Below are 26,764 nucleotides of genomic sequence, written 5' to 3' on the forward strand. Positions count from 1 at the left end.
TATTATTATTATTATTATTATTATTATTACAGTAAACCCTCGTTTATCCGGACCAACTGCGACTAAAGGCAATCCCGACAATTGAAAATCCGGATAATCTGGGTTATATGGGTTATAAGCAATACAAAATCCTTAAATAAGCCGATTTACCATTTATGACGATAAGAAACAAAAATGTACACGGTATTGTTTACAAGACATTAAAACATATAAAAATCTTAATTACATAAAATCACATTATTTATTAACAAATAATTGGTCCAAAGAATTGATAACTAAAAAGCGAATATCTGGCATACTTATCGTTACGTTCTTGCTATCATAGTTAAAATTATTATCTAATGTGAACATTACATTTTTACATGCCTGCAAATCTGACCCGGGTTGTTCGGAAATACGGATCAACGAGGGCCGGATAAAGGAGGTTTTACTGTATTATTATTATTATTATTATTATTATTATTATTATTATTATTATTCCTCTCTATTCACGCTATGGCTTTGAAAAATGATATTCGTAATCTGTACATTTCTGAGATTTTTATGATGCTATGTTAGTTATTGGCCATCTATACTTTATTTTCTATATCTGACTCTTGTTGCCACTCCCTTATAAAACGTAGTATACTAATTATGTTTATGTTATATGTTTCAGCAGACGGACGCCGGACTGGGCCCCGTAAACGTTACACAGCGACGGCGCCGCCTCCGTTTGACTCTGATGAGACGGTGGATAGTACGGAGGTAGATGACGATGGTCGTGTCTATAAGAATCCGCGTAACTCACCCTCAGCTCTGTGCCCGCGGGACGAGGAGCAAGCCACTCTTATGGTGAGTAGCGACTTCATTACATTCCTATCGGTCTTTTTAGCAATTACGGAGAAGAAAACAGGTCTTTGCTCTTAAGTCCCACAATGTTTAAATGATACGTCATCGTTGTATACATTTTCTTTCTTTCTTTCTTTCTTTCTTTCTTTCTTTCTTTCTTTCTTTCTTTCTTTCTTTCTTTCTTTCTTAATCTGCTTACCCTCCAGGGTTGGTTTAGCCCTCGGACTCAGCGAGGGATCCCATCTCTACCGCCTCAAGGGCACTGTCCTGGAGCGTGTGAAATTGGGTCGAGGATACAATTGGGGATGATGACCAGTACCTCGCCCAGGCGTCATCACCTGCTATGCTGAACAGGAGTCGTGCGGGGGATGGGAAGGTTGGAAGAGATAGACAAGGAAGAGGGAAGGAAGTGGGCCGTGGCCTTAAGTTAGGTTCCATCCCGGCATTTGCCTGGAGGAGAAGTGAGAAACCACAGAAAACCACTTCCAGAATGGCTGAGGTGGGAATCGAACACACCTCTACTCATTTGACCTCCCGAGGCTGAGTAGACCCGTTCTAGCCCTCGTACCACTTTTCAAATTTCGTGGCAGAGCCGGGAATCGAACCTGGGCCTCCGGGAGTGGCAGCTAATCACATTAAACCACTACACCACAGAGGCGGACAATGTACATATCCATGACGAATTATTCACAGGACTTATTTCAGAAAATATTCAAAGCATAATTTATCGTGGAAAATTGGGTTATTTTCCCAGTATTACCAGAGTTAGATTATGTGAATGTTCTTCTATGATTTTCTTTTCTTTTTCTTTTAAAAAGACTTCTTTCATTAGTCTGAGGAAAAGGAATTAAAATATAATACATATTTCAGAAGGATATGATTAATCCAGAGGATTAACCACTGTATTCCCGTCTGCATGACCCGATGGATCCTAGGGTGGAGTTTTAACCTAAACGTCGCATGCCGTCGGAAAAGATTACGATCAGCATGCAGTGAACACTCTAATTCAAAACTTACGGCCAAGACCTCGACCCGCCCCGTTCGATTTTTCAAATTTTGTCAGTCGTTGTGGCTTTGATAGTTTAGAATCAAATATCTCTAGGGGACGATTTATGGTCTCATCTTCCATTTGACGAACAAATAATAACTTTCTATATTTTGACTCAGGTATAAGTGCTGTCCCCGTGGTGTAGGGGTAGCGTGCCTGCCTCTTACCCGGAGGCCCCGGGTTCGATTCCCGGCCAGGTCAGGGATTTTTACCTGGACCTGAGGGCTGGTTCGAGGTCCACTCAGCCTACGTGATTAGAATTGAGGAGCTATCTGACGGTGAGATGGCAGCCCCGGTCTAGAAAGCCAAGAATAACGGCCGAGAGGATTCGTCGTGCTGACCACACGACACCTCGTAATCTGCAGGCCTTCGGGCTGAGCAGCGGTCGCTTGGTAGGCCAAGACCCTTCAAGGGCTGTAGTGCCATGGGGTTTGGTTTGGTTTTTTATAAGTGCTGTTAGCTGTTAGTAGAGCTCCTATGGCTCAAGCGGCACCCCGCTGGCCTTTCACCGCTGGGTTCCGTGGTTCAAATGCCGATGAGATTTGTGCTGGACAAAGCGGGGGCGGAACAAGTTTTTCTCCGGGTACTCCGTTTTCCCTATCTTCTTTCATTCCAGCGACACTCTCCAGTATCATTTAATTTCATCTGTCAGTCAATAATCACTGCTCCAGAGGAGTGCGACAGGCTTCGGCAGCCGACAGACTTTCTATGTTCGCCGGTAGATGGGGGCTTCATTCATTACACTCCTCACCCAGCTGAATGACTGAAGAAATGACGAGGATTTTCATTTTATAAGTGCTAGTACCGAGCTCGATAGCTGCAGTCGCTTAAGTGTGGCCAGTATCCAGTAATCGGGAGATAGTGGATTCGAACCCCACTGTCGGCAGCCCTGAAGATGGTTTTCCGTGGTTTCCCATTTTCACAACAGGCAAATGCTGGGGCTGTACCTTAATTAAGGCCACGGCCGCTTCCTTCCCATTCCTAGGCCTTTCCTCTCCCATCGTCGCCATAAGACAACCTGTGTCGGTGCGACGTAAAGCAAAAAAAAAAAAAAAAAAGTGCTAGTCTTAAATACTGGAAAGTGAGGTTGTATAGGAGTCAGCAGACGTAACAAGATGATGTATTCTCAACGTAATGAGCGAGTTAGGGGTGCGCTACTGTGAGCATGCATTCGGTAGAGAGTGGGTTCAAACCCCACTGTCGGCAGCCCAGAAGACGGTTTTCCATGGTTTCCCATTTTCACACCAGGCAAATTCTGGAGCTGTATCTTAATCACGGCCACGGCAGCTTCCTTCACACTCCTATCCCATTGTCGCCATAAGACCTATCTGTGTTGGTGCGACGTAAAGCCAATTGCAAAATAATTATATTTGTGTTTGTAGTTTTCCGCCGAGCCTAATAATTAGGAAAACTTTGTAACAATGGCCTATTTAATCTGGGATGGCATGACGTTAAACTGGATCAGTCTACCGAGTGAACATCGGTATATGTCCCCCCCCCCCCCCCGCACGTCTCTATCCAATGGCAACGGTCTCCTCGGAGGGCGGGTGAGTGAGAAGAGATTTAGGGCACTCTATGGCCCTAGAGGTGGGAAGTCACCCCTGAAAGAGGAAAACCCACTAGATAGCCTACGGAATAGGATGAAGAAGGCGACGGGAAGCTTATTTTTTATTTTTATTTTTTAGGATTTGCTTTATGACGCACCGACACAGAGAATTCTTATGCCAACGATGGAGTAGAAAGGGCCTAGGAGTAGGAACGAAGCGTCCGTGGCCTTAATTAAAATACAGACCCAGCATTTGCCTGCTGTGAAAATGGGCAACCACGAAAAACCATCTTCATGGCTGCCGACAGTGGGATGACGGGAAATCGCTGCATTAGAAACCTTTTAAGGTATCCCATGAGTATCTTATGGCTTATGTTCCGGAGGCTTAAATAGATTCCAGACCGGATCTCCAGGAGGAACTGCTTTGAATGACGTCACTTATAACATGAATATGCGCTCCAACATCCTAATAAACACATGGAATGTTCGAAGTCTACCACAACTAGAGATGGTTGATAAATCACCGATATTATCAGGTACGCTGTCACGGAAGTATTTGTGACAAAATATCGTTCAAGTTGTGTGCTTGGATCACGCTCACAGGGCTATGTTATCCTTTGTAGCTCAAGGTTTATATCCGATTTTCATTTACCAGTTACCTACGGCGATATTAAAGGTGTTTAATCATACATTTTATCATAGTGTTTTTACGAGCACAGTAGAAAGAATACCTGTCTAGCAACTTTATATGTCAATAGCTAGCTCATGTTTCATACGTAGGGCGAATAGAACAGATTCGTCCTCAACTGGCAAATGAGGCATGTTTGTACACATGTTTGTACACATAATATTTTTTCCAGAAGTGCTCGTCCGATTTTCAAAATAATCACGGTACTGAATTTGTAATGTTTTGTAGATTTAAGGCTATGTGTACTAAATAGTGTGGTACCGTTTAAAACAAAGCGAAGTTAGTACCATGATCCTAGAAAAGAAAATACAGTATTAACGTCATGTCCGACTCGTTGGCTGAATGGTCAGCGTACTGGCCTACGGTTCAGAGGGCCCGTGTTCGTTTCCCGGCCGGGTCGGGGATTTTAACCTTCAATGGCTTGTGGGATGGGTGTTTGTGCTGTCCCCAGCATCCCTGCAACTCACACACCACACAAAACACTATCCTCCACCACAATAACACGCAGTTACCTAAACATGGCAGATGCCGCCCTCCTTCATCGGAGGGTTTGCCTTACAAGGGCTGTACCCGGCTAGAAATAGCCACACGAAATTATATTACCATTATTGCAAGTGAAAACAAAATATCAATAGCTTTAACCGTTCGTGAGTTATTAGAGGTGGACAACTTTGCTGAATAGTCCTGTATAAGCCTATGGGAGGAATCTTTGTATTAAGTCAATACATTTATTATTAGTCCGCGTCTGTGGTGTAGTGGTTAGTGTGATTGGCTGCCACCCCCGGAGGCCCGGGTTCGATTCCCGGCTTTGCCATGAAATTTGAAAAGTGGTACGAGGGCTGGAACGGGGTCCGCTCAGCCTCGGGATGTCAACTGAGTAGAGGTGGGCCCGATTCCCACCTCAGCCATCCTGGAAGTGGTTTTCCGTGGTTTCCCACTTCTCTTCCAGGCAAATGCCGGGATGGTACCTAACTTAAGGCCACGGCCGCTTCCTTCCCTCTTCCTTGTCTATCCCTTTCAATCATCCCATCCCCCACCAAGGTCCCTGTTCGGCATAGTAGGTGAGGCCGCCTGGGCGAGGTACTGGCCATCCTCCCCAGTTGTATACCCGACCCAATGTTTCACGCTCCAGGACACTGCCCTTGAGGCGGTAGAGGTGGGATCCCTCGCTGAGTCCGAGGGAAAAGTCAACTCTATAGGGTAAGTAGATTAAGAAGAAGAAGAAGAAGAAGAAATTTATTATTTTTAATCATTTTATTTTTAAGCCTACTGTAAATAATTGGTATCCCGGAGCCACGACACGGGTGATCACATTCAAGTTTTAATTTATTGCGCATCATGTTAACAACCTTTTTCCCTGTGCATTATTAAAACTTAAAATTATAAATGCTAATATTATTTTTCCCACTTCTAATGTCCCGAATCTTCCGAAAAATACTACCCGACTTTGTCACTACTACTACTACTACGAAACGTTTTCATTCCACCCCTGAAGGGGGAGGCGGGCCTCTTAGACGGTTACGCCGTCTCTCAGGCCGGGAGAGTTGTTACGGTGAAGGAGATGTGCGGAGAAGGTGAGGGGGTGGCCGGCCGTGTCCTATACTACGAACTGTCCCGGCATTCGCCTTAGTGCAATAGAATGGAAAACCACGGAAAACCATTCTCAGGACAGTCGACGGGCGAGGCCAGGCGAGAAGTGCAGCACTGTGCCCCAGGCCCGTCTCCCGAATGCAGAGGTGTAGAGCCACGGTAGAGCCGTGACCACCACTCCTCTGCTCGGTTGGCCAGTCAGAGTACAGAGCTTATGGGACAACAACCCACTCTGCATCTACCGACGGACTTTGTCATAATATCAACTAGAAATATTTCCATACTGGCCGCCCGCGACCAAAGAGTGACCGTGACGATAATCATATGCTCGTGCTTCCTGTGACTGAATCACAGATACGTGTCACCGATATTCTGAAATATCGTATAATCTCATCTCTAACCACGATCTGGCAAGCATCATATCACAGGAAACCTCTAAAGGGGCGTGTTGACAATGAGTCCAAAGGTTAACTTATCTACTACATTCTGACGATACGACTATACTTGCCAAGCATGCCGCTGAACTTCGGGACATGCGCCAGCTGATCGCTACTAAAGCTGGACTGGAAATAAACAAGGAACAAACGAAGCTAATGATTGTCGATAGGGCTAACACACTCCAATTACAACATTTGCCACCACAAATTGAAGTCGTTAATGAATTCATCTACCTCGGATCATTAGTTTCTAGCCAGGACAGCTGCCAGGCAGAGATAAAGCGTTGTATACCAATTGCCCGAAACATTCCGGTCAGCCTTGTGAATATATTATTTAATAAACAGATTACAGAACACACCTCTTGGAAACGTTGGTATTCAGCAGTTTTCTGTGCGCTAGTGAAACATAGACGATGAAGGCATCAGGTATAAGCTGAGTAGACGTCTCTGAAATGTGGTTATGTTGGCGATTGCTACGTATTCCTTGGACAGACAGAAGAACTAATATATTCATTTTAAATGAACTAGATATATAGGAAAAACTATATACAATTTGCGACACAGCATTTTACAGTCGTTTGTAAATGTGATTCGCCGTCTTGAGCAACTAGTTGTCCAAGGAAATTTAGAGGGAAGGGTGAGCCGATGTAGAATAGCAGTTAGATTGTTGGACCAGATTAAATGCTTTGTCAAAATATCTTTACAAATTTCTATCAGAGAAGCTGAAGATCGGCTGAAATGTAGACGCATAGTCAAAAGACGCTACTACTATAAGTTAAAGAATCACGATTTCTCAGCTATGGGGATAACGAGTCAGAAGAAGAATCCAGTAGGAAAACCTGTTTAAATCCTCTACTGAAGGAAAAATTTCCTGTGACATAGAAGTCTTATTCTTGAGTAAAATTACGTTATACTGTAGTACAATATTCTAGCCTACATCAAATTGTATCGCTAACAGTTTATCAACATTTTTGAAACGTACAAATGGCCTCTAACATGTCCGGTTTGTGTATTTTTATACTCTGAAATGTTGTAACTTTGTTTCAGGGTCAGAAGTGCCTGCGGAAGTGCTCTTCGGACGAGGACTGCAAGAGTAAGAAGAAGAAGTGTTTGTGTGACGGTGCTTGCGGTATGAGCTGCATCAAACCTGGTGAGTCACACTTCTCCTATTGCATTTTTAGGCATCAAGTTGGAATCTTCACCTTGTTGTTCGTTTTAAAATAGTTAGGAACCTTTCTTACGGAATAGTGCTTACAACGTTCTGTATCTTCTAGTATGAACCAGAATAAGTTCGTCTGTAACATGAACTAGACATTCTTAGTGAGAACATATATATGAGAACCACAGAAAGCTATGTCTTTTACTTATTGATTTCTACGGTCACTCGATGAGTCAGAAGAATCTCTTGTTACTTGCTCTGGTGGGGAAACACGTTCTGTATTCTTATAAGATAAAAATTTCCTAAGTCGGAGCGACACGTTGAGGGAGATGTCTAGTAAACTGGGACTTACAATATTTCAATTTTGAAAAGGCCTAAATTTAGATGATCTAGATTATGTATTAACTAAATACCTCTATGTAAATACTGTGTTAGGCTTGTTGTTCTGATAACCCGCTTTAAAATATAGAAATATGTATAATTAAACTGGTTGAGGAGATTTCAGGAGCTTGGGGGAGGAAGGGCGAGCCTGAAACATAGATCAATTTTAATTGTTTTCTCTTGACTAAACAGCTGTAGGGAATGTGAAGGTACGTGATTTTTTCCAGAAGACTCCAAATGCGATATTAATGTGTATATGTTTAAACATGTTTTATTTCATTAAAATAAATATTATTCTTCCTTACTTTTCCGGGAAACCTCCAGAATTTTGAACACGTTTTCCTGGAACTCCCATTTTTTTCCTCTCCAAATTCCTGAATTTCAAACTTGCTCATCTTCGCAATCGTTTTGATTTGAGATTTTATAGTAGGTGTACGGAGATCCCTAATATCTTAAGAATACAAAGTACTATGAAAGTGGCTGAGGCATGTGCACCGACACGGTAGCCTATTTAGTCGGCTCCAAATCCGAGTGCCACGTTGTTAGAATCTCAGTGAATTTGGGTGGGATTTTCAACAAGACTGGCTCAGGGTGACACGAAAGTTATTCAGCCTTAATTCCTAGACCAAGCCTTAAACTGAGCTTCGATATTCAGCCGATCCCTCGAAGGAAAAAAAAAAAGAAGAAAAATATATATTATTTTGGAATATGTATTCTTATAACAATGAAAAGTCAAGAATGAAAAGCCACGATAGCGTATTTGCAAAAAACATTTACAGTTAATTAAAATGTAATCAAACGAATATGCACATTTTAAAAAGGGATAAGCGAAATTTTCCGTTAATGGAATCTAACGAATCTGTTTTGATATAAATGTGATACTTTAGTGAAACTTTATTATTCTTCTCTAGATCTACAGTAACAATTACCCATTTGATCCGTTAAATGAGAAAAATAACAATGTCCAGCCTATGCCAAAATTCACTCTTTCAAACTCCACATACTGTACAGAAAAAAAGGAAAAATAATACACGCAATAGACAGAAATGAAGAAACAACATATTAATAATAATAATAATAAGAAGAAGAATCAAATTTAATCCTTGGACATGTCATGAAATTCCTCGGATACTCCGGAAACGTAACCCCCAAAGTGAGGGTCACCACGACAGTCATCCTCGGCCCTTTTATGACCCGTCCAACGTCTCCCCTGAATATTTCCATTGTCTTTCCAGAATGTGCAGCTTAAATAAAATATAATTAAAAGACATAATAAAGTTGAAATACCGAGCTCGATAGCTGCAGTCGCTTAAGTGCGGCCAGTATCCAGTATTCGGGAGATAGTGGGTTCGAACCCCACTGTCGGCAGCCCTGAAAATTGTTTTCCGTGGTTTCCCATTTTCACACCAGGCAAATGCTGGGGCTGTACCTTAATTAAGGCCACGGCCGCTTCCTTCCAACTCCTAGCCATTCCCTGTCCCATCGTCGCCATAAGACCTATCTGTGTCGGCGCGACGTAAAGCAACTAGCAAAAAAAAAAGTTTGAAATAAAATAAGCGGTATTAAGAATGTCAAAGACCTTCATGCCCCTCTTGATTAGACACGCAAACCCTTGCACATTCCATTCCTCTTACCTTATTTACTTGACCCAGTCGGGGTTGCTGAGTCCAGACTTATGTTACATCACCAGCCGGGTATGTGTACCTCATCATAATGTCCTCGCTACACTTACATTCTGCCATTATGTATTCTGCTCACGTTGCAACTTTATCCTTGTACTACTTATCTGTTAAATTTGCCATCACGTCCACCAAACCAAAATTTACAAACAAACACCACTTCTCAATTCTCATCCCTCTCAACACTTACATTCTGCCATTACATATACCACCACTTCTCCATCTCCACATTTCAGCAATAAATAAACACACTTCATTACCAACCGAAAACTCCATCCAACTCCGCAATAATTCACTTACACTTAACATTCCCAATCAACTCTAAATTATCTTACTATATACCACTTACAACTTACTCCATTATTTCCCTATACCTATTATACCAACACATACCACCATCACCATCAAGTTCACTATACAGACACTCTTAACAAACACCTCTTTTCAATTTTCATCCCTCTCAACACTTAAATTACTTACAGACAGCCCAATACACTCCAGATATTACCATTAACTTCACTATACAAACACCAACTCCATCCCTTACTCATACAGTTCAATTACAACATCAGCAATAAATAAGCACACTTCATTCCCTACCAAAAATTCTACCACCATCATCGTCAAGTTTCCTATACCGACACCTACCTCCAACTCCACCTCATAAGCACACGTCTTCGATAACCATGCCCTTATTATAGTTTTTGCTTCCTGTTACAATACTCTCATCACTTTTCTTAACTCCCCACAGGTCCCTAAAGTTTCTGCTCCTCCCTCTGCTCCTACTCAGATCGAGTCTCTCCCAGGTTGCTTCTGACCTTACCTTTTTACCCCGCGCTTCCCTTACTTCACTGCTTTCACTTCCCTGCCTTTCCTCTTCACTGTTTATGGTCACATTTTCACTTGGCACCTCTCCCTGACTCTCTTCACACAGTACACTGTTACTTTTGGTATCAGCATTACTGCATTCCCCCTCTTCTCCCATATCACTATCTTTCACTTACCTATCTTTCGCACTGATCGCTACACTTCTCTCTGTTTCTTCGTCTTGTTTTATCTTCATTTCTAGGTCCATCTGTCCATTCACAGACCAGATTCTACTCCAGCTGTTGCCTGACACCACTAGTTCCTGTCCTCTGATGAATGCTCTCAGCCCATGACGTCTAGCTCGTATCATATGTTTTCTAAATTTTTTGGTTCCTAACCGCTTCAGTTCCCATGTCCCTCTTGATCCATATTTTTTCACTCTGTATGTTACCCGCATTGCCGACCACAATATCAGCCATCAACGTAGAAAATAGTTGTACTTTAATACGCCTGTTGCCTCTAATTCTTCCCACTCTCTGCACATCACCTATGTCCACTTCACTAAAATTGATTTTCTTTTTCCCCTGAATTAGATCCACTACTGTATAAATTGTAAGCAGTTTATCCTCCCTCTTTTCCTCAGGCACGCCATATATAAATAGGCATTTCTTTCTACGATTCAGAGTGTTGGCTTCCACTTCTGCTTTCAGTTTCAGCGTCTCCACTTCTAATTTTCCTATTTTTTTCTCTTGATGCTGCAACTTCTTCGGTATCTTTCCTTACTTGCGATGCTGTGTCTTCCGCCCTTTCTTGGAACCATCTCCTCATTTTTTCAAACTCCCTCGTTTGCTCTTGAATCATATTTTTGAGTTGCTCAAAGGGGCAGACTTCTACAACCACCTCTCTTACAACTTTTCTGATTGCTTCCATGTCTTCCCGGCCCATATTCCCATTGGAAGTCGGACCTGGGTTCAGTTCTACCTCCCCAATCCATAACATTATCATAATCACAGCCGCTGATAGCATTAATTCACCTTTCGTTTCCATTTATATTTTACACCCTTTTGTCTTCACTTCTTCTTCTTTCTTCCCTGCCATCTTCCTATGATCGCCCTGTATTGCTCCACACCAATCATTGTCCGTCAGCTCCTCACTACCGTCTTGTACTCAGCACCTACACTCCCTTCTACCACTCCAGGGACCCTCCGCTCAATACGTCTGCACTCGCCAGTGGCTTAGGCTGAACGTGATATGAATGTATGATTCTTAGCTCCATTCAAAAGTAAATTTTTCTGATAAATATGATTTCGGATTTCTTCTACTTTTATACGTATATTATTTTATTTGAAATCCTCCGTGGCTCAGGCGGCAGCGCGTCGGTCTCTCAACGCTGAGTTCCGTGGTTCAAATCCCGGTTACACCATGTAAGATTTGTGCTGGACAAAGCGGAGGCGGGACAGGTTTTTCTCTGGTTACTCCGACGTTCCGTGTCATCTTTCATTCCAGCAACACCCTCCGTTTTCATTTCATCTGTCATTCATTATTCACTGCCCCGGAGGAGTGCGGCAGGCTTCGGCAGCCGGCACAACTCCTATCCTCGCCGCAAGATGGGGGTCTTCATTCATTCCATCGCTGACACGGTCACTGACTGTTTTTGTAATGTTATTTGACTCCCATGAATCGTATCACTATTTTCTCCATATTAAAATGAAAATTTGTTTACTGTGTGCGGTGTATTGCAAAAGATATAAATTTGACTCCTTTATTGATCTGTACTCTGAAGGTAACCAATAAACTTACCTTCTCCTAGTGCTTCTCATATTTCCCCATTATTGTAGACAACTGCAGTGCCTCGTTCCGTATGGCTTCTGGTTGTCCTTCACGTGCAGCACTATTGCTACTTCATCACCGCCCTGAAACTCATGAACCACCAGTTGAATCAATAGCAAAGTATCAAAAACACTAGAAGAAGGTGTGTTTTATGAACAGGCTGAGGCATCGTCAATCGCAATGTGGTATCTACTGGACAGACAATCAATGTAACGGTGTGAATGTACGTAGTAGGGTCATTAATTTCGTGGACTGGTCGTCTAGTGTCGCTGTTGTCCACTACAGCAGAGAGTTTGCGCCACAGGACGTTGTAGTGACAGTTCTTCGCTAGTCCTAGCAAGAGGCAGTTCTGTGTATACAGTATAATCAGAACTACGGTCTCACTTGTGAAAGGTAGTTGAATGTCAGTGGTTGAACCTGAGAATGTTGTAATTTGAGCAACGGGTAAATTTTTAAGTTCTGCCTAAAATTAGGCAAATTCGCTATCAAAACGTTTGAGGTGATCAAGTCGAAATCTTTCGAATCACCACGACGGGAAAAAGGCGCAAAAAGTCAGGTTAAAAGACGTTCTCCAGCAACTGTAGGAGTTAATTTTGAAGAAAATGAAGGTAGGGTGCTCCCGTTAAATGTCCGTCAAAGAAATATTGTCCGATGAGATAGTCACAAAAGATCTCATACCAGATATTTTCTCCCCACTGCGCATGAAATGCGCCCTGTCTTACCTATTGGGAATTGTCCGCGCGTCAATAGTGTATATTGTGCCAATTCACGACGCCATTGTTGTGAAATCTTGATTCGTTTGAAAACAGGATCTTGGTAAGAAAGGCTCTATTATTGGTCACCGTGCGTAATGCCCATTGACAAAATGTTACTCTAGCATCGAAATCACATCCGTGGAGCTGCTGGTGTAACTGCAGTTGGTATAGGTGATATTTATTGTTGTGCAGTATACGCATGACTGTGACCGGCTGATGTTAGTCTGTTGTGCAAGTGCCCGAGTACGAATATGAGGGTTATTATGGACAGAGTCCAAAACAGCCTCATCATTTGGACCAAACGTTATAGGAGCATCTCTAACTGAAGTCACCTTTCCAAGCGTCCCAGTTGACCGCAATCTTCGTTCGAGGTTTCGTAATGTATTGGTAGTCGGTAGTGTTCTGTCAGGAAAACGCTCGTGATAGAGACGTTGCGACTGGACTGCGTTCTGCTGTGTTCCCCGTAAATGAGCGACATATCAACGCACTCGTCACTGGAATACATCGTGTGTGAATGACTACGTGCTGTGATGTGATCTGATAAGTGTGCATAAACGTTGTGTGTCCGTTAAAATGGGACATGTTCTGTCGGTCAAAATAAAAAAGGAAAGCATGCATAAGGTTAGAATCGAACCACTGCATTACCGGTATTCATACACCTTATGTCACCGGCCCTTAACCGACTCAGCCATAAATGCAACATAGATGGCGCCGGCTAAATGATTATTACTTAAGTATGGTCGTTCGACATCGAAAGTTAATATCCGTGCCAGAGTCTTCAATGATGCTTTACAGTGTTCATTTAATTACCATTACGTACCACGTAGCATACATATTAATTCGACCGTATTCTCTCCATACATTAGCAAAAATTCAACGTACTCTTCATAGGACTACATCGTGATGTGACCTTGTAGGTGTGGATTATTATTTGTGTGCGTTGGACTCGGGAGGTTGTGGCCTCGAATCCCATGTCCTGAAAATGGTTTTCGTCGGTTTCCCATTTTCTCCACCAGGCAAATGCCGGGGCGGAACCTTAGTAAAAGACCAAGGCCTATTTTCTTCCCAATCCTTCCACTACCCATCCTCAAGGGAAAGACGCCAAATCAGAGCGTATCCTTTAAAACCAATAGGAAAAAGGAGCACCTCTGTAGCTGAAATAATTTACCTTATGCTGGATTCGTACCACTGCGCTGCCGATACTCACACTTCTTGTGTTCCAGCACTTAACCGATTCGGCCACGAAGTCAACATACATGATACTTGCTAGAGGTTTAGTACTTACGTATGGCAGTTCCACCGCGAAAGTTAATATCCGTGTCAAAATCTTCAAGGATTATTTACAGTGTTTATTACATTACAGAACACGTGGCATAATCTATTAATTCGATCGTATTACGAGTACCTGTTTTACGAGTATTTCAAAGCGCAATAAATCGCATGTTTGCAGAACGGTCCTTAGTATTTGGCGCAGAATTGTGCATAGTGGTTTTTCCTTTGCTAGGTCCATGGATCAATTTACAGCGATGACACACACGTAGCGGAGAGCCTTATCGACCATATCCTTATGAAATTTCAAGTTATTTGGTGTTCATAAAACGATATTATTATAACGATCTTTAGTTTAGGCCCTACACGCGTTATTTGGGTTGCCTGTCTCCGAAAAGATAAGGGGCTAGTGAACCACCCGGTATAGTGTGTGGTGTGTTGTATGCATATGAAGAGGGGTGTATTGGACAAACACAAACTCCCACGTTTCGAGACAAGATCATACGCAGTTTAAGTCCCCAACCCGATCGGAAATCGAACCCGGAACTCTCTGAACTGAAGGTCTTGACGCCGACAATTCAGTCAAGGATTCGGAAATCATAAAAAATGGTAATCGCATAAAATATTTTATTATTTGTCGTTAAATATTCCATAGGTAAATATTAATGTTGAATATAAATACGGTATATATTTACACAAGGGGCTGCCTGGCCGAGGCGGTAAAAGGCGTGCTCGGTTCCCCGGAAGGACATGAGTTCGAATCCCCGTCAGGAAGTCGTAAAATTTAAGAAACTGGTTTCCACTTTCGAAGGTGCACATGGCCCTGAGGTCCATTTCGGCTACACCAAAAATGAGTACCAGGTTAATTCCTGGGGGCAAAGGTGGCCGGGCGTAGAGTTAACCACTCTGCCCCATCAAGTGCCGAGGTTACGGATAGTGGAAGCCTTTACCTTCCACAACTCCAAGGGCCTTCATGGCCTGTACGGAGATGACTTTGCTTTGCTTTTAATGTATTTATACAATTAAATGAATTTTAAGTCACATATTTAAGGGTCCACCTCTGTGTGATTGGCTGCCACCCCCGGAGGCCCGAGTTTGATTCCCGGCTCTGCCACGAAATTTGAAAAGTTGTACGAGGGCTGGAACGGGGTCCACTCAGCCTCGGGAGGTCAAATGAGTAGAAGTGGGTTCGATTACCACCTCAGCCATCCTGGAAGTGGTTTTCCGTGGTTTCCCACTTCACCTCCAGGCAAATGCCGGGACAGTGCCTAACTTAAAGCCACGGCCGCTTCCTTCCCTCTTCCTTGTCCATCCCTTCCAGTATTCCCATCCCCTCAGAAGGCCCCTGTTCAGCATAGCAGGTGAGGCCGTCTGGGCGAGGTACTGGTCCTCCTCCCCAGATGTATCCCCGACCCAATGTCTCACGTTGCAGGATACTGCCCTTGAGGCGGTAGAGGTGGGATCCCTAGCTGAGTCCGAAGGAAATCCAACCCTGAAGGGTAAACAGATTAAGAAGAAGAAGAAGAAGAAGACATATTTATGGGATAAAACAAAACAACGTTATTTCCGTACAAGTCATGAAAATGTTTGGCGAAACACTGCTCTTAACGTTGACGCTCGGTAGGATAGATTGGTATATCCGGCCAGTTTTCCACCAGGAGTTAAGCTAGTACACATCGAACCTACGTCCTTCTGGGAGAACCGAACACGCTTTTACCACCTCGGCTAGGTTGTCCCTAATTAAGGGCTAGGCATATTTGGTTCGAAAAAGGTATGTAAGTATGCAAATAGCGCTCTCACAAGGATTCACAAAGAAGGTTCCTCCCCTTGAAATGCTCTATACGCTACGTCAGCTCCCATTTCAGGTCACCTACTTGTGAAAGTAGATCGTTACTTGTATAATTAAAGCGAAGGTACGCAATAAATCGACCTACGCCTGATAACTTCGCCGGAGAAAGTTGGCCATTTTAACTTGCAAGTTTGTATTGCGAGCCTCAAGGCTCTCCGAGTTTTACGGCGCCTCCAGTACAGACATTACCGTGAAATGGAGAGGTACACGTTAGACGGAAAATTGTTGCTAATAATGTTTGCAGTAATTCACCGCCAGTGTGGATTCAATGTATATACGTTATTTATTTATGTATGTATTTATTTATTTATTTATTTATTTATTTATTTATTTATTTACGCGTATTATCAGCCGGCAGATTGTTTGCATCCTCAAATAGAACTACAAAATATCATGTCTTTATGGGGAAACCTCAAAAACTAACAGTGGTGTTATAACGAGGCGTACTAGGTAGGATGATGAGTGAGATAGTTCGCCATTGCTTTCCTCAATGATAACAAAATGTTACTACGGCACAACTGACTCTATCAGAGTCCAGACGCACAAGTCGTGCTTCAAATATCATTACTCAGCACCACACACGTTTTAGCAGCTTCCAGGCAGTCACCGCCGTAAACGAGACGAACGCGTCAGTGGAAGCTACATTTTTCTACGACCTGCGGCTACAAGCAGATATGAAAAAAATAATAAAAATAGAAATGTATTTATTTAAAGTTAATAACAAGTAGGATCAATGGTCCCTTTGGCTTTAACCAACTGCCACCTTAACTTAAATGTAGCAATTGATATACAAAATCTAATACATCTGTCAAGAAACAGGCAGAAGTGGCTGTAGACCTATATGCTGTATAGTATCTGAAAATGAATGAAAATCTACACACTGTTTCCAGGCATTCGACCAGGTCAGGGATGGAATGAATAAATCCCCGTCTAGCGGCGAGGATAGAAATTGTGCCGGCTACCGAAGCCTGTCGCACTCCTCTGGGGAAATGATTAGTGACTGAAAGATGAAATGATAGCGGAATGTGTTGCTGGAATGAATGATTATAGGGAAAACCGGAATACCCACACAGAAACCTGCCCCACCTCCCCTACCTCCCCTTTGCCCAGCACAAATCTCTCATGGAGTGACTGGAATTTGAACAACGGAAGCCAGCGGTGAGAGGCCACGCATGAGCACTCTGTATAGAATCTACGTAAATAAAATTATAACGACTGTGTGACTGTCCATTGAATATTTTGGTGAAATTTTACTACAATTATTCGTTTCAGGTGTAATAATAACCCTCTGCATATTTTTTAGCTTTGGTGTCTCTTTGTCGGTTTGTCTGTTTGTCTGCTTCTACCGTGATTTTACACCCCCCCCCCCCACACACACAAAATATACATGATCAACCTTCATGGAAATCTACCAGCCTTAATGGAAATCAATTTCTAAAACTTTTTCACCTGTGCACTTTTTCGACAAGAGGATTAATAAGGGAGATATCATTAACGGACGGTATTATCAGCTAAGTCATGTCACTTGAAGGTGAGTTAACGGGAATAACTAACGAGCCATTTTACTCTTTCGATAGAACAGAAAAAATAAGAGAGTTTATCGTTAACGATTGTTTTCATGAGTCTTCTGCCAAAGCGCCAAGCCAGGCTTCAGACAAACAACGGTATGTAACCGAGAAGCAGGGAGAATTTCGCTCAACTTCGGACGAGGAACTGTGCCGTTCAATAACCTCTCTGATCGTCTTCATTCTGTCTCAACTTCGTGCAGCTTCATCGTACTTTACGTTACTGCCGCGTTGTTTCGTAGAAAAGTATCAGTTTAGCGTGCCGTATTAAACGATTGAATACAATCATGTAACTTCCCATAGATCTATGAAAGAATCGTGTAATCCATTACCAAATCCCGTTCAGAGAACGGGTACAAATTCTAGTATTATTTATATTTCTAAGTAAACTCCATCATGTCCATATGTACCTCACTTATTCTTGCATTATATTCTCATCTATTATCGGACGTGCGGTTAAGGGCGCGCGGCTGTGGGCTTGCATCCGGGAGATAGAGGGTTCGAATCCCACTGTCGGCAGCCCTGAAGATGGTTTTCCGTGGTTTCCCACTTTCATACCAGGGAAATGCTGGGGCTGTACCTTAATTAAGGCCAAGGCCGCTTCTTTCCAACTCCTAGGCCTTTCCTATCCTATCGTCGCTATGAGGCCTATCTATGTCAGTGCGACGTAAAGCCACTAGCAAAAAAAAAATCTATTATCGGTCTTTTTGTTATGATATGACATAAAAATGGTTGGACATAGTTTTACAAAACCCAATATTTGCAGTATGTTAAAGAATAGATTGATTGTAACATAGGTTGTACGTAATTAAACTAGTACAGGATGGAGCGATAGTTTGAGGGAGAGGAAAAACGGATTGTAAGATCATATGAGAAAATTGTATACAACATCAGTGAAAAAAAGAAAGGAAATTATGTGATATTTGATATTACATATTTTATACCTCTTAAGAGTCCGGCTCCATGGCTAAATGGTTAGCTGGCCTTTGGTCCAGTGGGTACCGGGTTCGATTACCGGCTGGGTTAGGGAATTTAACCTTCATTAGTTAATTCCAAAGGCTCGGGGGCTGGGTGTTTGTGCTGTCTCCAACATCCCTGCAACTCACACACCACACATAACACTATCCTCCACCACAATAACACGCAGTTACCTACACATGGCAGATGCCGTCCAACCTCATCGGAGGGTCTGCCTTACAAGGGCCGCACTCAGCTAGAAATAGCCACACGAAATTAATATTATCTCTTCATAATGTTAACGGATAGAGTATTTTAGAATATTTGCTTTTCTTATGTTGCTGGCAGTCTGAGTGACTCAGACGGTTAAGGTGCTGGCCTTCTGATCCCAACTTGGCAAGTTCGATCCTGGCTCAGTCCGGTGGTATCTGCCTCGTGTCGGTAGATTTACTGGCACGTTCATGAACTTATGCGGGGATAAATTCTAGCACCTAGGCATCTCCGAAAACCTTAAAACTAGTTAGTGGGACGTAAAGCCAATATTATCATTATTATTATCTTTCTTTCTGTTGACCCTCCAGGGTCTATTTTTTACTCGGACTCTGCGAGGCATCCCACCTCTACTGCCTCAAGGGCAGTGTCCTGGAGCTTCAGACTCTCGGTCGGGGGATACAACTGGGGGATGACCAGTACCTAGCCCAGGCGGTCTCACCTGTTATGCTGAACAGGGGCCTTGCTGGGGGATGGGATTATTGGAAGGGTTAGACAAGGAAGAGGGTGGGAAGCGGCCGTGTCCTTAAGTTAGGTACCACCCCGGCATTTGCCTGGAGGAGAAGTGGGAAACCACAGAAACCACTTCCAGGATGGCTGAGGTGGGAATTGAATCCACCCCTACTCAGTTGATCTCCCGGGGCTGAGTGGACACCGTTCCAGCCATCGTAACACTTTTCAAATTTCGTGGCAGAGCCAGCAATCGAACCCGGGCCTCCGGAGGTGGCAGCTAATCACACTAACCACTACACTACAGAAGCGGACATTAGTTCCATTCTTATCTATTATCGGTCTATCAGTCTCTTTGGTATGATATGATATAATAATGGTTGACATAGTTTTACAAAACCCAATATTTGCAGCATGTTATGGAATACATTGATTGTAACATAGGTTGTACATAATTAAACTAGTACAAGATAGTTTGCTGGAGACCTAAAAACGGATTGTAAGATCAAATCAGAAAATTGTAGACAACATCAGTGAAAAAAAGGAATGATGTGATATTTTATACGTCTTAAGAGTCCGGCTCCATGGCTAAATGGTTAGCGTGCTGGCCTTTGCTCCAGAGGGTCCCGGGTTCGATTCCCGGCCGGTCGGGGATGTTAACCTTCATTAGTTAATTCCAATGGTTCGGAGGCTGGGTGTTTGTGCTGTCCCCAACATCCCTGCAACTCACACACCACACATAACACTATCCTCCACCACAATAACACGCAGTTACCTACACATGGCAGATGCCGTCCAACTTCATCGGAGGGTCTGCCTTACAAGGGCCGCACTCGGCTAGAAATAGCCACTCGAAATTAGTATTAAGTTACCTCTTAAGAATGTTATCGGGTACACTATTTTAGAATATTTGCTTTGCTTATGTTGCTGACATCCTGAGTGACTCAGACGATTGAGGCGCCAACCTTCTGACGCCAACTTGGTAGGTTCGATCCTGGCTCAGTTCGGTGGTATTTGAAAGTGCTGAAATACGTCAGCCTCGTGTCGGTAGATTTACTGTCATGTAAAAGAACTCCCGCGGGACAAAATTCCGGCACCTCGGCGTCTCCGAAAATCGTAAAAGTAGTTAGGGGTACGTAAAGCAAATAGGAATTTTGTGGGTAAACGCCTGCAGTGAGCAACAGGTTTCATCTATTTGCCGATATGGAACGACACAGTGAACTACTGACTTTCTCCGATCTCGTCCATGATAGTATTCGTGAACTAGTTCGTACGTATGTTGGGTATTCAGTCCGAAGGCTGGTTGGAACCTCTGCAGTTCCGCCAGCAGCTGTCATAAATAGCCTAGTTCAAATAATAATAATAATAATAATAATAATAATAATAATAATAATAATAATAATAATAATAATAATAATAATATGATGATGATGAAGAAGAAGAAGAACGGAGGATGGACCATGCACAAAGAAATGAAAGGAATAATTATATCTGAAGATTGAAAGGATCTCCGATAACATCCGGAAGAGGAGAGCCATGACCTTCGGACATATTTTCAGGATGATCCCGGGAAAGACTGAGGAATCAGATAATAGTTCTTTTGACATCAGGAAAACTACGGTGCGTTGGTATCAGGAGGTGAAGAAAGACCTGGAAGAAATGGGAATACAAGGAACGGCAATCAGCAAAGACCACTAAGAGGTTTCAAGAAAAAGTTAGATCCCGTACCCAAACGCCGTGAACAGGAGAAAGGATGAGATTGCAGAATGAAAAGATGGAGTAATGGACGAGAATTAAAGCCGAGAATCAGATCAAGCTGAATTCGAATTAACGTGGCCCATAGTCGGCCAAAATAAAAGGATAATAATAATAATAATAATAATAATAATAATAATAATAATAATAATAATAATAATAATGAAAATGAAAACCTACAACCTGTTTTCCAGTCCTTGACCGGGTCAGGGATGTAATGAATGAAGCAGATATAGGCTGTTAGTACGATGGGGTCGCCACTCCCAAAGTGATATATTAATGAATGATAGATGCTATGAAATGAGAATGGAGAGTGTTGCTGGGATGAAAGATGACAGGGAAAACCGGAGTACCCGGAGAAAAACCTGTCCCGCCTCCGCTTTGTGCAGCACAAATCTCACATGGAGTGACCGGGATTTGAACCACGGTATCCAGCGGTGAGAGGCCGACGCGCTGCCGTCTGAGCCACGGAGGCTCAGTAATAATAATATTAATAATAATATTTTTACAAGCTGTTTTACGTCGCACCGACACAGATAGGTCTTATGGGGAAGATAGGACAAGAAAGGACTAGCAGTGGAAAGGAAACGGCCGTCGCCTTTATTAATTATTATTAATTATTTATTTATTATTTATTTATTTGCCTCGTCTGAAAATTAGAAACCACGGAAAACCATATTCTGGGCTGCAATAATAATAATAATAATAATAATAATAATAATAATAATAATAATAATAATGATAATAGCAATTGTTTTACGTCCCAATAATTTACGGCGTTTGGAAACGCCGAGATGCCGAAATTTTCTTCTGCATGAATCCGTTTATGTGCCGGTAAATCTTCCGATACGAAACTGGCATATCTCAACACCTTGAAAATAATACCATCGGACTGATCCTGGATCGAAACTGACACTTTTGAAACCTACTTCTGTAGGTATAGAACTTCCTGCACCTGGTATCTTAAGCACTGATGTATCAAAACTTCTGCGTAGGCTCACTGTAACTGTCAGATTCAAAAGCTCAAATTGTGCAAAACTGTTCAGTGGATTTGGAAATCAGCTTTATAGCAAACCACTGCGAAGAATTTGGGTTAATTTTCAGAGCTGTCAATAGACTACTCTAGCGGTTTGCTGTACAAGTAGCAGTCACATATGACATTTTTAATTTCACGAAATGTTGCGGCAGATTCGGCGATCAGTGCAATTATACAGGTCGAACAGCCAGGATGACGTGAGAAGTACGCATTCCGGACAAGTATTTTGTCTTTCTTGCTCGTTTTATTTATTTTATTATTGAATTTGTTAAAATACGGAGACAGCTTTTTCATCAGTACCGTGTGCTTATGTGGCCCATGATCACTGTGTTTGTACGTGATCTGATGCGGTATGCAAAACTTTCGTAAATACCACAATTTTCTTCACGTCGCATAGGAACAGATAGGTCTTAAAGCGACAATGGGATAGAAAATAGATAGCAATGAGAAGAAAGCCGCCGTGGCCTTAATTAAGGTACATTCCCAGCATTTGCCTGGTGTGAAAATGAAAAACTACGGAAAATCATCTTCAGGGATGATGACATTGAGGTTCTAACCCACTATCTCCCGAAAGCAACCTCACAGCTGCTTTCCCCTAATCGCACGGTCAAATCGCTCGTTTTATTTATTTATCATATGATGTGATTTGTCTAGCTCCTTGGCCGAATGGTTTGCGTATTGGCCTTTGATGGATGTCAGCAGTGTTAGACTGATTTATTTAGCGTATGATGTGATAAACATATATACAAATTATGGAGGTCCTATAGAATAAGAAGCGAGATATATTGAAATCGAAATATCTTAATATTATTCACTAATCTAAATCCAGAGTAGAACTCAACTGAACGCCTTTATTAGATGTAAGTTGGAGGTGTCTCACAAAGTGCCCAAGAAAGCTGAAAGTTGGTATATAAAGGCTCTGCAACAACCTCAGTGTGGTGAGGTCCGCCAACCTGATTTGGTGAGTGTAGTTACTTACTTCCACAGCACAGCTTAAGCTGGGTGGTACTAAACGAGTGACAGTATTAGGATGAGACCAAACTGTGTCAATAGACTCCTCGATCAAGGAATGGAGAAACAGAAGACATTTCAGATCGAGCACAGTTCAGATTGCAAATTAGCTACTTCCACCATCCAATAGAATTTTGCTTTCGTAGCTAGGCAGCAGTACAATCGTAATAGCGATATGCATAGGCAGGCTGAAATGATGATACCACTACAAAGCGTCTGTACTCGGTCGCCGAGGTCATATTATTATTATTATTATTATTATTATTATTATTATTATTATTATTATTATTATTATTATTATTATTATTATTATTATTATTATTATTATTATTATTATTCCGAAATCTTTTCCCAGGTTATTGCAGTAGATATTTCAGGCGGACTTGTCCCAGTTTAGCGGCAGCATCCTCTCCTAGAAGGTGGCGGTGGTTGTGGCGGTGGTGGTGGTGTTGGTGATTATTGCTTTAAAAGGAAGTACAACTAGGCAGTCATCCTCTATATAACATTAATCAGAGTGAAGAAATGGAAGGGATCCGACACTCCGGTAAATAAAGGTATCGGTCAAAGGACAACTCTTGTTGGGTTTCTCCGACCTCGACGGTGTTAGAGTATTCGAGGCCTAGAGAGAGTCTTTCATTTTCACGACTTTCGTGGCCCTTGTTTTTCTTTGACTGATACAATGCCAGGACTCAGTTAAGGGTCCCGTGGTCATCAACCTACGCACTAAAGTTAAGAGGCCCTTTATGTCGTCGTCTCTTACGAGAGGCAGGGGATACCGTGGGTGTTATTCTACCGCCGCGACCCACAGGGAGTCTTCTCGAGGTTCCTAAAGCGGATTTAATTCAATTTTGGTGGGTGGCATTGATCCACGATAGATGTGTAACATGCCAACAGCAATGAAGGAATGCCGATATACCAGACCGCCCTTCAAAAATCTGCTATTTAAGCAGGAATCCAACCCCCGACCTTCGGATCATGAGTCCGACAGTCTACCGCTGATCTATCGATGCGGGTACTTTGAAGGTGGTGGATATACCAGCGCTTTAATGTATGTGCGAAGGAATTATGTGCTAAGTCCCTAAAACTTAGACCCTACCTCGTACAGGTGACTAAAGAACGTCAGGCTGGACAGATGGCTGAGGTTAGAAGAGGGTCAATCAATCAATCAATCAATCAATCAATCAATCAATCAATCAATCAATCAATCAATCAATCAATCAATCAATCAATCAATCAATCAATCAATCAATCAATCAATCAATCAATCAATCAATCAATCAATCAATCAATCAATCAGCCTAGCTGAGTTTGGCTGAGACGGTTGAGATGCTGGTCTTCTGACCCTAACTTGGCAGGTTCGATCCCGGCTCAGTCCGGTGGTATTTGAAGATGCTCTGATACGTCAGCCTCGTGTCGGTATATTTACTGGAACGTAAAAGAGCTTCTGCGGAGCAAAATTGCGGCACCTCCGCGTCTCCAAAAACCGTAAAAGTAGTTAGTGGGACATAAAGCAAATAACATTGTTATTATCAATCAGTCAATCAATCAATTAATCAATCAGTACTAGGTTCATGAGATCATATCATTATTATTATTAATAATAAAATAATAATAATTGTTTTACGTCCCACTAACTACTTTTACGGTTTTAGGAGATTATTATTATTATTATTATTATTATTATTATTATTATTATTATTATTATTATTATTATTATTATTATTATTCGGCCCCGTGGTGATTCAAATTGAGGAGCCATCTGACGGTGAGATGGCGGCCCCAGTCTCGAAAGCCCAGAACAACGGCCGAGAGGATGCGTCGTGCTGACCACATGTCCCCTGCAGGGCATCGGGCTAAGCAGCGGTCGCTGGGCAGGGAAAAGCCTTTTCAAGGGCGTTAAGTGCCGTGGGGTTTGGTTTGGTATTATTATTATTATTATTATTATTATTATTATTATTATTATTATTATTATTATTATTATTATCTGCTAGTTGCTTTACGTCACACCGACATAGATGGGTCTTATGGCGACGATGGGATAGGAAAGGCCTAGGAGTTGAAAGGAAGCGGCCGTGGCCTTGATTAAGGTACAGCCCCAGCATTTGCTTGATGTGAAAATGGGAAACCACGGAAAACCATCTTCAGGGCTGCCGACAGTGGGATTCGAACCCACTATCTCCCGGTTGCAAGCTCACAGCTGCCTGCCCCTGACCACACGGCCAATTCGCCCGGTATTATTATTATTATTATTATTATTATTATTATTATTATTATTATTATTATTATTGGAGTCCAGATTTTTATGTATTAATAGGTTGGAATGCAAACTTACTGAAGCGAACAGCAAGTACACTCTACCTGCACAACGATTATGCTATGAGGCTTTCATAAACATTAGGGTTACAGCCCAGCAGAACCCCTGTAATTTATGTTACACTTGCTATATTATGGAAGAGCGGGTGGCCAACACTTTCTACTAACCAAATTAGTTTGCAATATAACCTGTTACTGCATAAAAATCCGGGCTTATTATTATTATTATTATTATTCCGAAAATTTTTCCCAGTTTTTTGCAGTCGACATTTCGTGCGGCGTTGGTCCAGTTTTTCTTCAGCATCCTTTCTGGAATATGGAGTTGGTGATGATTATTTTAAAAGAAGTACAACTAGTTCAAGAATCTGACATATGTTTATCAGGAGTCGAACTGCGACAGTTTTGGTGAGAAGCCAATGATGATGCCACTCATCTCTGTGGTCGACTCTCGTTGTGTACCTCGTAGAGGGAGGCAGAAGAGACTGCACATCTGTGTAATGTGAGTTCTTGCGAGACGTGCTGTCAACAATTCCACTCATCACACGTCTACTTCTTCTATTTACAATTACTCTAAACGCGAGCTCAGTATTTTGTTTACTTGGCGTGAGCCACCTGGCTGCGCTGAAGCCTGGGCAGCTCTTGTTATGCCCCCATTGTTTGGTTAACTTGTTTTCTTGCTAGACCTGGGCAGGAGCCAACTGTCTGTCCCACCCCCGCCGAGCAGAAATAGCGAGCCAGCACATGTATCACTTGCTTGGAGGAGAATCGCGTATGTCTGGCCAGGCTGGGCATTCCAATTTTCATTGTCGTAATGGGGCAAAAAATTGGTCGGTCTAAGATCACAAGGATGGTGAGATGGAAATACTACGTTGATATTTATAAGCTTGGGACACCTTTGGTCATCATTCCTGTGTACTTATGTGGGCTACAGCAATGTTGTCAGATCTATCGTTCTTAGAATAGAATATAATAGAATACTCCCATTCCTTACTTTAGGATCAATAATGCAATGTTTTACGTCCCTCTAACTACTTTTTTTTTACCTTCGAATCGCCAGGAACTGGGGACAGAGTAATCATTTATTGCAATTCAAGTTATTTTGACTCATGCGTGTTGTTATTATCCGCGAAACGTTTAGTGATGCTTCGTTTTACGGGGGCGAGGCGTAAGGAGGGAGCTACCCCGGTTCCGGTAAAACTGCCAACTGAATGGAAATGAAATCTGAATTGAATCGACAATATGATCGATCGATATGAATTTTCTAAACATTTAATATCTTAAGCCAACAACTGTGTTACAAAAACATTATATAACATTTCTCGATGCGAATATTGTTCTTAGCATGAATTCTCAGAAATATCACTTTCACAATCCTCACTGCTATCTGCAGTACTATTAATTACAATCTCGTCTATAGCTATTTCCATGACACCGTCGTGCCTCCAGTATTCCTCTTCCAGTTCTTTCACCTTTCTGCAATACCCGCCGCCACCTCCCCCCCCCCCCCAAGTCTGCGGCAGATACTGATTGGAATGCCTCGA

The 26,764-nt window shown here is 42.3% G+C and overlaps 1 protein-coding gene across 1 annotated transcript in view; it reads left to right on the forward strand.

Moving 5' to 3' along the window:
• Hasp (Hig-anchoring scaffold protein) overlaps positions 1-26,764 on the forward strand; it is a 1,448,565-nt gene that overhangs the window by 366,342 nt on the left and 1,055,459 nt on the right. Inside the window, exons 2-3 of the mRNA XM_068228385.1 lie at positions 656-831; positions 7,185-7,287. Of these exons, the coding sequence (XP_068084486.1) occupies positions 656-831; positions 7,185-7,287 (279 nt within the window). The remainder of the gene's footprint in view (positions 1-655; positions 832-7,184; positions 7,288-26,764) is intronic.

The sequence above is a fragment of the Anabrus simplex genome, chromosome 6 (genome assembly GCF_040414725.1).
Source record: "Anabrus simplex isolate iqAnaSimp1 chromosome 6, ASM4041472v1, whole genome shotgun sequence".
Lineage (NCBI taxonomy): Eukaryota > Metazoa > Arthropoda > Insecta > Orthoptera > Tettigoniidae > Anabrus > Anabrus simplex.